The 13,017-nt window shown below is 39.4% G+C and overlaps 3 protein-coding genes across 3 annotated transcripts in view; 1 reads left to right on the top strand and 2 right to left on the bottom strand.

Moving 5' to 3' along the window:
* The first annotated feature begins 410 nt into the window (after positions 1-410).
* On the top strand, positions 411-8,532 carry LOC102198727 (germ cell-specific gene 1-like protein). Its single transcript, XM_005739958.1, has 5 exons — positions 411-718; positions 2,311-2,358; positions 3,258-3,410; positions 5,574-5,685; positions 7,321-8,532. Exons 1-5 carry the CDS (start codon positions 415-417, stop codon positions 7,622-7,624), a joined length of 921 nt encoding a protein of 306 aa, XP_005740015.1. The 5' UTR covers positions 411-414; the 3' UTR covers positions 7,625-8,532.
* Positions 8,533-9,638: 1,106 nt separating this feature from the next.
* LOC102199011 (protein NATD1-like) lies at positions 9,639-11,242 on the bottom strand. The gene is made up of 3 exons (XM_005739959.1): positions 11,007-11,242; positions 10,236-10,354; positions 9,639-10,148 (listed from the first exon to the last, which is right to left on the bottom strand). Exons 1-3 carry the CDS (start codon positions 11,158-11,160, stop codon positions 10,032-10,034), a joined length of 390 nt encoding a protein of 129 aa, XP_005740016.1. The 5' UTR covers positions 11,161-11,242; the 3' UTR covers positions 9,639-10,031.
* An 882-nt stretch (positions 11,243-12,124) lies between these two features.
* The window catches only part of LOC102206105 (dehydrogenase/reductase SDR family member 7C-B-like), a 9,463-nt gene continuing 8,570 nt past the window's right edge, over positions 12,125-13,017 (bottom strand). The window contains exons 7-8 of the mRNA XM_005739982.2: positions 12,990-13,013; positions 12,125-12,892 (exon numbers count right to left, since the gene is read on the bottom strand). Coding sequence (XP_005740039.1) covers positions 12,687-12,892; positions 12,990-13,013 — 230 coding nt within the window. The 3' untranslated portion in view covers positions 12,125-12,686. The remainder of the gene's footprint in view (positions 12,893-12,989; positions 13,014-13,017) is intronic.

Here is a 13,017-nt window from a genome sequence, read left to right on the forward strand (position 1 = left end):
TCTAAGCTTGTTGTAATCTTTGCTTTTTGCTAATATGTTCAAAGGAAGTCTGGACTATAATTTGCCATTTGTAATGGATAATGTTGCAGGCAGAGCTTTGTAGAAGGGGAGGAGCGATGAGTTTGGAGTGGCAGCACAGAGGGGACAGTTTAGGAGTTCAAATGAAGGAAAACAAATAGTGCCATGGGTTTCTATTGTCTCTGTGGGAGTGCAGAGGATGGACCCTTTCATCAAGGTGGCAGCACATCAGAAGAGCCGGCAGAGGGATGTACACACTTCTCACCCAAGGAGCCCCAAATGCAACAAGATTATGAAGATTTGATATATCCGCTGGGAGGCGAAACACGGTGGCTACATATCAAAAGCCAGGATTAGTTGCCTTTTCATTTCATCTCCTCTGGCCTTGCCTCGACCATGAGGCTAGAGCGCGGGCGGCGGGCTTCTCTGGCGCTCACCCTCAACTTTGTGGCGTTTGCTTTTGCCTTATCCGCGGTGACCACCAGCTACTGGTGCGAGGGGACCAGGAAGGTGGCCAAACCCTTCTGCACAGGCCCACCGGTGAACAAGAAGGAGTGGTACTGCATCCGCTTCAACAGCACCAACCTCAACGACAGCCGCCTAGTGCAGTACATCTTTGAGACGGGGGAGGAGAAGTTTCTGATGAGGAAGTTCCACACGGGGATATTCTTCTCCTGCGAGGAGGCGGCCGACATGAACGGTAAGATGACCCTAAGCTCTTCAGCCCTTTAGCTTTGGGGCTGCAGACGTTCAAAAACAGGAAGAGCTAATGGAGGAAGCAGCTCCTGTAAACGCACAAGACAGTCTCTCAAGTTAATCTACAGCTTATAAATGTCAACCCAGTTACTGGAATCGCACCATCTGGAGGAAATCTCTTGAGTCATTTAAGGTCATTTATGTATAATGCACAGATAAGGTGAGATAAACAGCTGCGAGTGTGCTTTGGCACTCGAGTAAGCTGGGTTAAATTCTCTTTAGGTCTAAATTCAGCACATTTTAGCTAGATTTCCTGTTGTTTTATGCCTGTGTATAGGGAAATAGCATTTCAAACAGTGCAATATTGTTCTTAAGTAATATTTTGGGTCATTATGACCAATAATAACGAATGAAAAAGCTACACCTGTGGAGGGGGTAAGGTAGTGCACGAGGAAAATGAAAAAGACAAAGTACAGATTAGGATTAAAGCTGTGACATGCTGCATGCAGGTACTGCAAAAAGGTCCTTCATGTTGCATCATAACTACAGCTTTCTACTTGAGGTCAAAGCTAAATCTCATCAAGCGAAACATAAAACCTAATTACAAACGTGTACATGCTTTCCACAGGAATCATACTGACAGATAAGCAGCAATCTGCCTGGCATGGAGGAAGAAAAATACAAATGTTTTCAAAGAGAAATAAATTTCACTATAAAAATTTCACGTTACAGGACATATGTAGGGTGTATGAAAGTGTCATTGTTACAGAGCAAAATAAACCAAACAGTAAAGCTTCCAGATTACAGCCATTGCTGTTGCATGCAAGCCGCCCCAGTTGGTTTCATAAGCTCTGGTAATAAATCTCAGAAAAATACATTTTTATAAGGATTTGCATGCAACTAAGAGCCAAATTGTCTACTGATTTTCACCAATATGATCAGAGCACAAGAGTCAGTTCCTTGGGAGCTCCAACACCAAGGTGCCGTATCACAAAAAAATATCATCAGATGCTACAATCAGTTTTATATATGCAGCTGCGGTGCAAAGATGTCAGTGTTTGTGGACTCACATTATATCAAAATATACTTTTAAAAATACATAATATTCAAAAGTCATGACTTCATGTAAAAAAAATACTTGTAAGTATTTTTGATACTACTGAGTGCACTTAATTAATTTTATTGACAATCACAAGAATTGCATAGCTGATTGAACAAATAACCATGAATGTGAGATTTTCTTACAGATACACATTTAAAAAAGAATTCCATATTAAATCAGCAAAGTTTGTAGAACATTTTCTGCTCAATTTGCATAAAAAGTTTATGGGCATATAAAATGACTGCTATGAAATTTTAAATCCATCTATACAGAACTTTTTTCTTGTATTTGTCCAAACTGTGCATAATGAAATTTACAGCAAACGGGAGATGGTCGAGCAGAATGGCCACGTTGATTTGAGCTGGAATGACCCAGCGAATAATTTCGGCGTACAACTGATGCTGGGAATTACAGCTTTTAAGGGTGTTTTCGTGATTAGTGTCAAAGTGGATTCTTCTACATAAGAAAACTTACTTTTTCCCCTTTTTTTTCAGGGTTTGAATGTCGAGAATTCTCAGATATTGCACCTGAAAATGAAAGAGGTTGGTGAGATTTTTATATTTTTAACTGTCTTTTGATTTCTTAGAGTTATCTGTTACCTTATGGGTACTTTGACCTCAAGAGGATAACATAGATTGTATATAAAAGATGGACATAGTTCCCACGATGTCAACCATTAGTTCATAAAGGCCCGCTCGGGAATCTCCAATTTAGCCATTTTGGGGCTTCAAAACATCTGAATATAAGTCAAGGATGCTGCATGGTCTTAGGTATCTATGCCCGTCTTTAGTTTCTATTTGATGCTTAACGGGACGATAATTTACAAAAGCAACATGAATTTGTATTAAAGAAGATTTTAAACTAAAAACATTGCCATAAACTAATATGAATTAAATCAATGTAAATTACATGGACTTGTTGTTGACCTGTTGTTATTCCAGTTTTAACTGGGTTAATTTAATGCAGCTCAGGAGTCCAGGTGGATGTGGGGCATATAAAACACTCGAGTCTCACAACGACAAACATTATGTCTCTGTCTCTAAACCAAGACACAGTCTTACACTTACATGTACCGTGAATGCCTCAAGATGATTTACAGTATTTTACATGCTTGATATCTAAGTATCAGTGACTTTCTAAATATGTTATCCAACATTATTTCTAATAATGCTATAAAACGTAATGCAGTTTCAGTAAAATGGTTGGGAAAGGGCCTTCGACTACACTCATACTGAGAAATCTTACCTTTGCAAGTCTTGCTTGTAAGGAATCTAGAATTAGCAGCTGCTGTCCTGATTTTATAAATCCATGCAGTCTAGACAGACTCATTCAGATCTCCAGACATAAAATGAGCAGACCTGTTGTACATGCATGCTTGTCTGCCTTTAGACATGCAGGATTATGCTTCCTCCCTGTTTTTGTTTGTTTTTTGTATTCACAGGAGTGCTGTGGTTGTGTATCGTGGCGGAGACCCTGTACCTCACCCTGCTCTTCGCGGGCGGGGCTCTGATGACTCTGGAGCAGTGCCCCTGCTTCAGTGTCATGAACAAACTGAAGCTCAGTGCCTTTGCTGCCATGTGCACTGCCCTGTCAGGTAACACTGCATAATGAGCTCCAGTGCAGGTTATAAAAACATTCATGTTCACAACTTAAATTCCCCTTAAGCATTTATGCCTCTTTACTTTTAATTAAACCTTTAAACAATTTTTTGTTTTTTGCTGATAAATGTTCTGTAAATGGATGTTGGTGGGACATGTTTATTAAAGCCAACAGTTGCTCATAAGAGGAGTTATAGCTGCTGACTGCTTAAATCAACTTTATCCTAAACCCGTGATTAAATCTTTAAATACTAAATAAGGAGAGACTTAAAGTATAGAGCCTTTAACATCGACAAGAAACATGGAGATAAATTATAGGTGAAGCTCGTGTGGCGGTGAATAAAAGCAGCAGGGCAGCAGGTCATGGTGGCTGGATGAGATGAGGCTGACAGTGAGCGAGCGCTCGCAGCAGCTAACTGCTCTGCGTCCACTCGCTGCCTTGGAGGATTTGCTGGTTTCTGGACTAATCCGATTGAAGCCGGGGCTGCGGTTTTGGACTGCGCCAAGACCTGCCCAGAGGAGCACCCTCCCACCCCCTCAACTCCCCCCATCCCCCGACTCCCATCCCCCCCTGTTGTTATTAGTTAATCCCAAGAAAAGCAGCTGTGAAGGGGCAGGCTGCTGATTGAGGGAGAGCCTGGATCAGGCAGGCCAGTCCACCTCACCCAGAGTCAGTCAGAAAATCACGTATGCGTTGTACAGGGATGTTTCAGGCTTCAGCCGTCACTACAGTCATTTCATGAACTCTTTTTATGTTTTACAAATGTGGATCATCCACACTTGGAGTTTATAATGTCTTTTACTGCATGTGATCGTTTTTCACAAATCATAAATACAATGCATTGCCAAAAGTATTCTCTCATCTGCCTTCACACGCATATGAGTTTCAGTGACATCCCATTAATCCATTAGCTTTATGATGGTAGCCCACACTTTGCAGCCATAATGCTTCAACTCTTCTGGTAGGCTTTCCACAAGGTTTAGGAGTGACTTAATGGGAATTTTGACCATTCTTCCAGAAGCACATTTGTGCAGTCAGACACTGATGCTGGAGGAGAAGGCCTGCCTCACAGTCTCCACTCTAATTCATCCCAAAGGTGTTCTATGAATTAGGTCAGGACTCTGTGCACACCAAACTCACTCACCCATGTCTTTATGGAGCTTAGAGGATAGAATAGAATTGAATGCCTTTATTGTCACTATACAGATGTACAATGAGATGCACAGTTTCTGCAGCATTATATACATATGAACAGTATTTAGAGAAAAAATATATATAAAATGTACAAATATACAATCCAATAAAAAAAGGAAATAAATATGTAAATAAATAGTGTTATGTATATATAGTTTGAGTTATTGCACGTAGAATTAAATATTGCACGGTGGTGGTTTATAGAGGGAAGTCCTTGGAATGGGGGGTGGAACTGTGTTTATGGTTATGGCTTTTGGGAGGAAACTGTTCTTGAGCTTGCTTTGTGCACTGCTGTGCAGTCATGCTGGAGCAGGAAGGGGCCATTCCCAAACTGTTCCCACAAAGTTGGGACCATGAAATTTTCTTGGTATGTTGAACATTAAGAGTTTCATTAACTGGAACTAAGGGGCCGTGCAGTTCGTATTCAACTAAATTCTATTTTCTTACCCCTCCGAATTCATAAAAATTTTTTTTAGAAAAACAATGTATTTCTATTAAAAACAGAAATACATTATATCAGTATTAAAACACTTAATTTGTTATGCTAACACTACATTAGCATAACAAGATTAACATTAGGATAAAAAAAACATTGAAAAGACAAAAGGCATAGAAAACAAATAACACAAAAACATATTAGCAGGAAAAACATAAAAATCCAGCATAAAAACCAGAAAGATTGGAATCTTAAAGAAGTAGGGATCTGTCTACTCCCATGTTAAAACAGGGGATCTTTTACTCATACTTTAGCACTACGAGCCTCTAAAAGAACCAAATATTAATCTTATACACAAATAAATTGCTTCATGTGAATTTTACGATAAAGAGCCATCAGTATGGTCCTCTCTCGGTTGTCACAGATTCACAAACCCAACTCTATTAAATTTAGTTTTGGTCTTTTTTTGCGGTTTGAATGAGCAGTCACTTGTTGACTTGGTGTCTTTTTATCTTTTTTTGTTCTCAGGCCTTTGTGGGATGGTGGCCCACATGATGTTTACTACCATATTCCAGCTGGCTGTTGCCACCGGGCCAGAAGATTGGAGACCCAAAACATGGGACTACAGCTGGTCTTATTTGTAAGCAACTTTAACCTTCATCTCTGGCTGTTTTGACAGTTTTACTCACTAGATCAAATAATCACGGCCCAAATTAAGGCTCACTACCTTCCATTTTCTAAACAATCTTTTGCCTCTCTGGCTTGAGACTCATCCACAGCCACCGTATTGTATGCAGGCGCTCGATCAGTCAGCTAGGCAGCAGTATTGTGGGTTTAACTGAGTTCAAAAATTCCATGATGAACCGGACATTGGTAGACAGTGGTTCTACTGTCCACAGCCAAACTCTAGCAGACTCTTTCTGAGGTTGTAACAGTAGTTTATGTTTCCAGGAGTCACACTTCTGAGGTGAGGCATGCTTTCCCATTCACATTTCTGCACAGGTACAGCACCTCGATTCTTCTTTTTATAGCCATTCTATTGTAGTTTTGCTCCTGTGTTTGAAATAATAAACTGTTGTATGGTGCAGCTTGGGCCAAGATTTTTACCTGTCAAAACAAGCTTAAATCATAACCCCTGCACCACTGTGCTTACAGTTGGTATGGAGTGTTTGTTTTTCTCTAAATGTGGCGCTGTGCATTATGGTCAACTACAGGACATTGTTCCAGAAGTCTTGTGGTTGGTTCAGATTGACCTCTGCAATCCTAAGCCATGCTGCCATGTTCTTTTTAGAGAGAACATGCTTTGTGCTGGCAACCTTTGCACACAACAGTCGTTCAGAATGTTTTTAATTTTGCTGTCATGAACTTTAAGTGAGTTTTAGCTCTGTGGATTTTTGCACTTTTCTGAGCATTGCACGGTCTGACCATGGGATGAATTTGCTGGGATGCCCATACCTGGTTGTGGCATTACTTACGTATTTCACATGAATGAAAAACTTCCAAAACGTCAGCTTTTACAAAAATTCTCACACTTTTTGATCATTTTAATTGGTACATTTGATTAGCAGCACCTGGAACAGTCAGATTGTTCAACTGGCTTTCACTAACTGCACCAAAACTACGCGATTATGTGCAGAAGAGATGGTACTCACTGAACAATGAAGATGAAGGGTGCCGGGCACATTTAAAGAGAAGGATTTGGCATGTCTGTTGCTACACTGTGCAGTGTTGCATACCTGCCCCAAAATCTGGGAGTTTTAGTTTTGCCATTTGTGTTTTTATTTTTGTTGACAGATGGGTTGATATTATGACTGCAGTGTATGGATGCATGTATTCCAGTTATTCACAATAAAGGCTCAGTAAATGCTTTGCTGGTGAGTTCATGGGCCCAATCGCTAATTTTGGGTCATACTAAAAACAGCTGAAGATTATAATCAGTGTTAGAGTCAGAAGAAGAGGAGTATCAAGAGCACGTTTATTAGCTGAGGACTTGTTACTGAAAAGTCGTCAATGCAAAGGTCTGTCTCTCGGCTGTCAAGGTAGCTGACACGATTGGTTATATCCGTAGGACTGGATACAGTTACAACTACTGAGTTGGAAGGCGACAGAAGCCCTGGGAATGGGATTACTTTTTACCAGTTCTTGATTGTAAACTAAAATAGCACACAGCACAAACAACACTGCTGGTACGTCTGTGTAGAGCCGTGTTTATTGTTGGGGTTCTTACAGCTGCAGCTCAGCAGTAGGTTAACCCTCTTTTTAACCCTCTCCACAGATTAGCATGGGGCTCTTTCGGCACCTGCATGGGGTCTGCAGTGACGGCACTGAACCGCTACACAAAGACAATCATCGAGTTTAAATACAAACGGCGGAACATCGAGAAGAGCCTGATGATAAAGCAGAACATGATGGAGATGAACGTCCCTGAGCAGATGTGGGACATGTACCTGACTACTGTGCCGGTTGATGCCGAGGCACCTCTAGAACTGCCGGTCAATGGCCACAAGCCGTCCACAGGAACAGCGTACGAGGTCGAAACGGACAATGTACCAGAACCACAAGGAGAGGCGTACTGTTAAAGATGGAAACGTTTCTGGGGTTGATTTCCTGGACCTACACTGACTCTTGTTCTTGGATTTAAATATTTACTTCAGGACTTTTTTTGTATATTTTGTTCCTCTCCACACATCAGATGTGTCTGGTTCTTAAAAAAAGATAATGTGAGAAGTGGGGAAGGGAAACGGGCTACATTTCCCACTAAACTGGATGTAAATGCTCCTGATGAAAGACTGATCCTTCATTTCTGCTTTAGCTTCTGCTGAGCCAGCCTGTTTCATTTATGTTTGATCAAACTGTCCTCTGAAGAACGAGGCTCAATGATCTGCTCAGCAAGAGGAAGAGAAAATTACCTCATTCTGTACCATCAGGGACGTATCGCCGAATCACCGCAGGTCTACCTGCACAGACTAGACTCTGTTTGAAGTGTCCAGTAACATCTGATGTTGGACAGTCGGTCAGCTATAAAAGATTTAAAAAAGATGACAAATTAATGTCAAATAGCAAACTGGGACACAAATGTCTGCCAAGACATACAAAACAACCACTGAACCTGTGAAACAACCACAAAACAGCCACTCCAACAATGAAAAAACCCAAGACAGCTGCAAAGTTTGTAGATATTCTCCACGACTGACTGTTCAGGATTTGTTTTTTTAAAGAACATCTCTCGATAAGATGTTACATCAGGAATTTGCCTTTTCTGTCAACTCCCCTGAAACAGCTGCTGTCTTTATACTCTGGTACTTTTGATGTGAGACATGCTGTAACTCAAACGCTGACAGCATCAGGCCGACACAGAAGTGCAGGAAAACATGTTTACAGGAGTAAGATTGACATCTGTTGGAACAAAAGCAGACAATAAAAAAAGCAGAATATCTCTCGAGCTCACAGTTTGTGTCACTGAGGATGTAATGAAGATGAAATTAAATACAGCTGTGCTTTTCACTGACTTTGTTGCTCTTCTAAAAACTAGCAAGCAAACCCAATTAAACGCTCGATTGTGGCCAATCTCTTGTCATGCTGCTGCTGCTGCTGCTGTGGGGGAATTAATCTCATCAGCTGGCCAGAATCCAGCTGTGCTCGCCAAACACGCTGATTTCATCTGTGATTCGAGGCTCGTGGTAACACCGGAGCCCATTTTCCCCACAATCTTTCTTTTTGTGATTAATTCTGCTGCATTTATTAACGTAGGCTCACTATAACAGAGTTATATTACTAATAACATTGATACCTAAACAAGCTTCTACATTACACTGCGTCTTAGTTCCATATGGTTTGTATTACACATGGCCAAAGTTTCAACCAAAGAGGTCAAAGTATGTACAAGTAATACATGTGAGATAGGATACTTTAAACACTAAGGTTTACAAAGTCTTTTCTACTTTTGCCTCTGCATGATTCTGTGATTAGTTACTATTTATGCTAATTGCAAGCAATCTCTCAGTCTAAAGCTGGATTGATCAGCCAGGAAAAATTAAATCAACTGCACTAATTAGCTTTAGTCCACTTCTGTTAACTGCAGATTAGGACCTATACTGCCTTCTTAATATACAGACAGAAATACATAAAGTCTCTGGCCACAGTGTCAAATTATGAGGCCACTGTATATAAAAGTAATTCCTGTAAATTAAAATCTCAGACTCTACTAGTTTGTTTTGGTTTTTTCCCCACGCTTGCCTCTGTATGATCTCATACAGTGGGGATATCCACTTTATGGTCAATCAGCCCTGAAGTCCCACTCATCTGCTGTTTATGTGGGGCAGCCAATCATCAGAAAGCTTCTTTCAAACAGAGCATGAAGTCAGGGGTCACACCAAAGCCTAGTACGAGATAAATAAAACTTATTTTGAACTGTGAATCATGCAAAGCTACTCTAGTGGGGTCCAGGAATAAATATACATGTGGAAATGAGCAGATGTCCCTTTATGTAAGCTTTTTAATATAAAAATTGTATTATTTACTCTACATATCAACTACATAATTCTGCATGTATAATATAATGATACGCTTGTATAGTATAACAAAGGTTTTTAATTACATTTTAATGAATTTTATTGGTAGAAAATTCAGTCATGCATGCACACAGTCTGATATTTTTAAAAGAATCACAGTTTATCTGTTAAACTGTTCTTATTATAATACAAATATCACCTTCAACCCATTGGTTTAATTATATTTTTGGTTATTTTATCCAAATATAGTCCACATTACATTTAAAATTGTTTAAATGTACACTGAATTACATTTAAGTGAGATTTCTCACTTGTACATTGCACACTGTGCGAGTGTAGTTAATTAGAGGTAGAATTACAGTATGTAGTCTAAGGAGCTTGGAAAGAAAAGCGTCTGGACTCCTTAAACTATGAAGACCTGGATGACTGAGAACCTTCACAGACATACAGCATGTAGGTGCCATAGAAGCTGCAGTCAAATGATGACAAACTCTTTATATCTCTGCTCTGGTTGTTCTTCAACGTACTTCTTTATGTACAAGCAGGAGACATGAGCCTTTAAGTTCTCTTCAACCACAAAGTCCAGCGCAGCCTGTTAAGAAACAAAACAAACATTAAAACTACTCAGAAAAAAATCACGTATGACCTGAAACGAGTTGACTGACACCTGGAGTTTTACCCTCGACAGCAGAGCTGCAACACCATGGCCCCTGTATGTCTCGGGTACGAAGGTCGACATCAAGTCCACCTCCTTCTCCCCAGTGAATCTGTATTTCAGCACCCCACATTCATGGTCCGCTAGAAAGAGGACAGTAATGGCTCCTTATTACAATAATATTAAGCAGATGCTTATAGGAAGAAAAAAAAAATTAAAAATCACCACATGATTTTTGTATTTCCTAGATTAAATTATCTCATGCTATTTCATAGAAAGTAATACAGCTTATTTTCTTTCAAATGGGGAACTTGTGAAACTTTCAGCAAAATTAAATCAGTTGGAACAGAAAATACCAAATTCCCATCAAAAATACCTTAATTTAAACCCCAACTTCTCCCCTGCAACTTGTTGTGCTAGGTCTTGACTTAGCAAAGATTTCACCAAAATACATTAGTACAGATCACAATAAGTATGCCGATCTCTTAGCTAAGTGGCACTGAACCCTTTAAAATATATGACATTGATATGGGTTAAAAAGAAGCTGACTTTAACCAAACAAACCATTAAAACACACATTTTTAAATGGAATTTCGCTGAGCGCTCTGATTGCTACACACAATTTATGTGTGAGAGGGATCCAAATAAACAACTGAAAGAGAAACACATCACACAACACAATATTGAATTTAAAATAATTATCTCAAATGTCCTCCATCAGGCCGCGACGACACCTCGGGCTCTCTTAGAGGCTCTACGCGGGAAGGGGAGCTGCAACTCGGGCTGTGTGCTTACCAGTACTGCTGCCTGCGGTGACCGTGAAGCGCTGGTTACGTCGGTCATGTTCAACCTTTAAACTGCCGGCGGAGCTTAACGTACTGAAGGCGGTCTGAGAGGATTTCAGTCCTTGACTCAGTGTACAGACTCTGGAAAGTATTCTAAAAGCCATTTATTTTAAAAATTAAATTAAATAAACAGCTAAAACACGACAGCGCGTCGACGATCAGGTCTTCTCTGACTTGTCCGCCAGAGTGCGCCATGAGGCAGAAGTTAATCATTAAATTCCTTTGACCTTCAAAACAAAATAATGGGATTCATAGGATATTCATTTCACTGAAAACTGTCATATCAGAACAGTAATCCTAGTATTTTTTATAATTATTGGTTCCATTTCTGTAACTCTCTACTGAGAGACATTATAAGAGAGAAATTTGGCACTGAAAGAACCACAAGTTGACATCTGTGGTTGGGAACAGAGTTTATAAAATGCTTTTTAAGAATAATTGTTCCATGCATGAAGTTTTTATGTCCCACAATTGAAATTCAAGTTAAAATTAATTTAGATTTTTCTTCAAAATAACTGTTCAATTAAGAGCCCAGAGGTGTTTCAAGATGATTGATTTATTTAACCCAGTGATTTTATTTCAAAGAGCACCTCGGACAAAAGCAGCCAGGATATATTTATATAGCTGTGTGTTTCTTCACAGTCATAAATTTCATGACCATGAAACATCCCTAACTATTTCGATCATAAACATGAACCCAAATATGAAAATATTTCTGTATCTTATTTCCAAGCATTCTGTTAAAGCTCAATAACATCATTCATGTAAAAGCTGTTTGTAAATGTATCTGTTAATTTGAATCAAGTAAGTACAAACATTTCCAAAGTGTGGCGTAAATTATAGAGCAGTAAATACATATATATATATATATGTGTATGTATAAACATATATATCTATATCTATAGATATAGATACAATTTTAAGTTCTCTGTGAGATTTAGTCAGTAAGGTATGGAAGCTGGTTTCTTCTTCTTGAAAAAAAAAACGCCACTCTGAAGTTACAAATTTCAAGTTAGTTTCTTGAAATGTCAACTTATTCAGAAATAATTTGAAATTTTGAACTTTTAGCAAGCTTGTTATTTGTACAGTTTATTTTCAGTGGCAGTAGTGAAAGTAATTATTACACTTCAAACCATGACTCATACAGTAAATGACACATTTCATGATGAATGAATAATGAGTAAATAGTTCATATTTTAATAATATTTCATAGTTAATACTTTGATTATAGTTTAAATACAATAAAAAATTCCTGATTGTTGAGTTTTAAGGAAACTCTGTTTATTAAAATGAAGAAAATCAATATTTTACACGCAAATCTGAGTATAAGACAAAACACTAATCCACAGGCTGGATTTACCCACTTAGGAGCTCAGAGGCAAACCTTTGTTGTTGGACCCCTGTTAGCCCCCACTCTGTGTGGCAGCCTCATGATTCATGAAAATCATATCGCTGATTTTCCCACAATTCAATTAAACCAACAGCAACAGATAATGTGATGTGGATTAAATCTGGAACTGATGCGCCATGCGCACGAACATCAAATGATCATTAAAAAAATCTTTGACTTCCACTGATTTGTTAAAAACCTCATGTCATGTGTCCCATCATCCCGGTGCTGAGGCAGTATCTACATCTCAGCGGCGATGGCGGCGTTCTTCACCCCTGCACCAATCACAGCAAAGAACACATTTGGGAAAAAGGACCTGGCGTAAATGGCCATCTTAGGGAGCGAGGGAGCAATCACCACCTCTTTCCTCTTATTGTTTAAAGTCTTCACAATCTCCGCGGCGGCTTCATCAGGAGAAACGCCGAGGGGCTTCTTAGTGTACAACACTGCAGTGAGCCGACAGGAAGAGGAAATAACACTCAGCATTTTCAACAATAAAAGAAGTGTTTGAACATCTGTCTTGCCTCCTCTGAGTTTACTCACACGACCACAGGGATTTGGAGGTGGCTGG

This window comes from Pundamilia nyererei, unplaced genomic scaffold (genome assembly GCF_000239375.1).
Source record: "Pundamilia nyererei isolate P.nyererei 1_Seehausen unplaced genomic scaffold, PunNye1.0 scaffold00095, whole genome shotgun sequence".
NCBI lineage: Eukaryota > Metazoa > Chordata > Actinopteri > Cichliformes > Cichlidae > Pundamilia > Pundamilia nyererei.

What these genes read in the sequence shown, in the direction of transcription:
- LOC102199011 (XM_005739959.1), bottom strand. Translation starts at nt 11,160, where the DNA reads ATGGCTTTTAGAATACTTTCCAGAGTCTGTACACTGAGTCAAGGACTG. An exon ending in CACCGCAGGCAGCAGTACTG is followed by an intron (nt 10,355 to 11,006) that starts GTAAGCACACAG and finishes TCCTCTTTCTAG; the next exon opens with CGGACCATGAATGTGGGGTG. An exon ending in TTGCAGCTCTGCTGTCGAGG is followed by an intron (nt 10,149 to 10,235) that starts GTAAAACTCCAG and finishes GTTTCTTAACAG; the next exon opens with GCTGCGCTGGACTTTGTGGT.
- LOC102198727 (XM_005739958.1), top strand. Translation starts at nt 415, where the DNA reads ATGAGGCTAGAGCGCGGGCGGCGGGCTTCTCTGGCGCTCACCCTCAAC. An exon ending in TGCACCTGAAAATGAAAGAG is followed by an intron (nt 2,359 to 3,257) that starts GTTGGTGAGATT and finishes TTGTATTCACAG; the next exon opens with GAGTGCTGTGGTTGTGTATC. An exon ending in GACTACAGCTGGTCTTATTT is followed by an intron (nt 5,686 to 7,320) that starts GTAAGCAACTTT and finishes CCCTCTCCACAG; the next exon opens with ATTAGCATGGGGCTCTTTCG.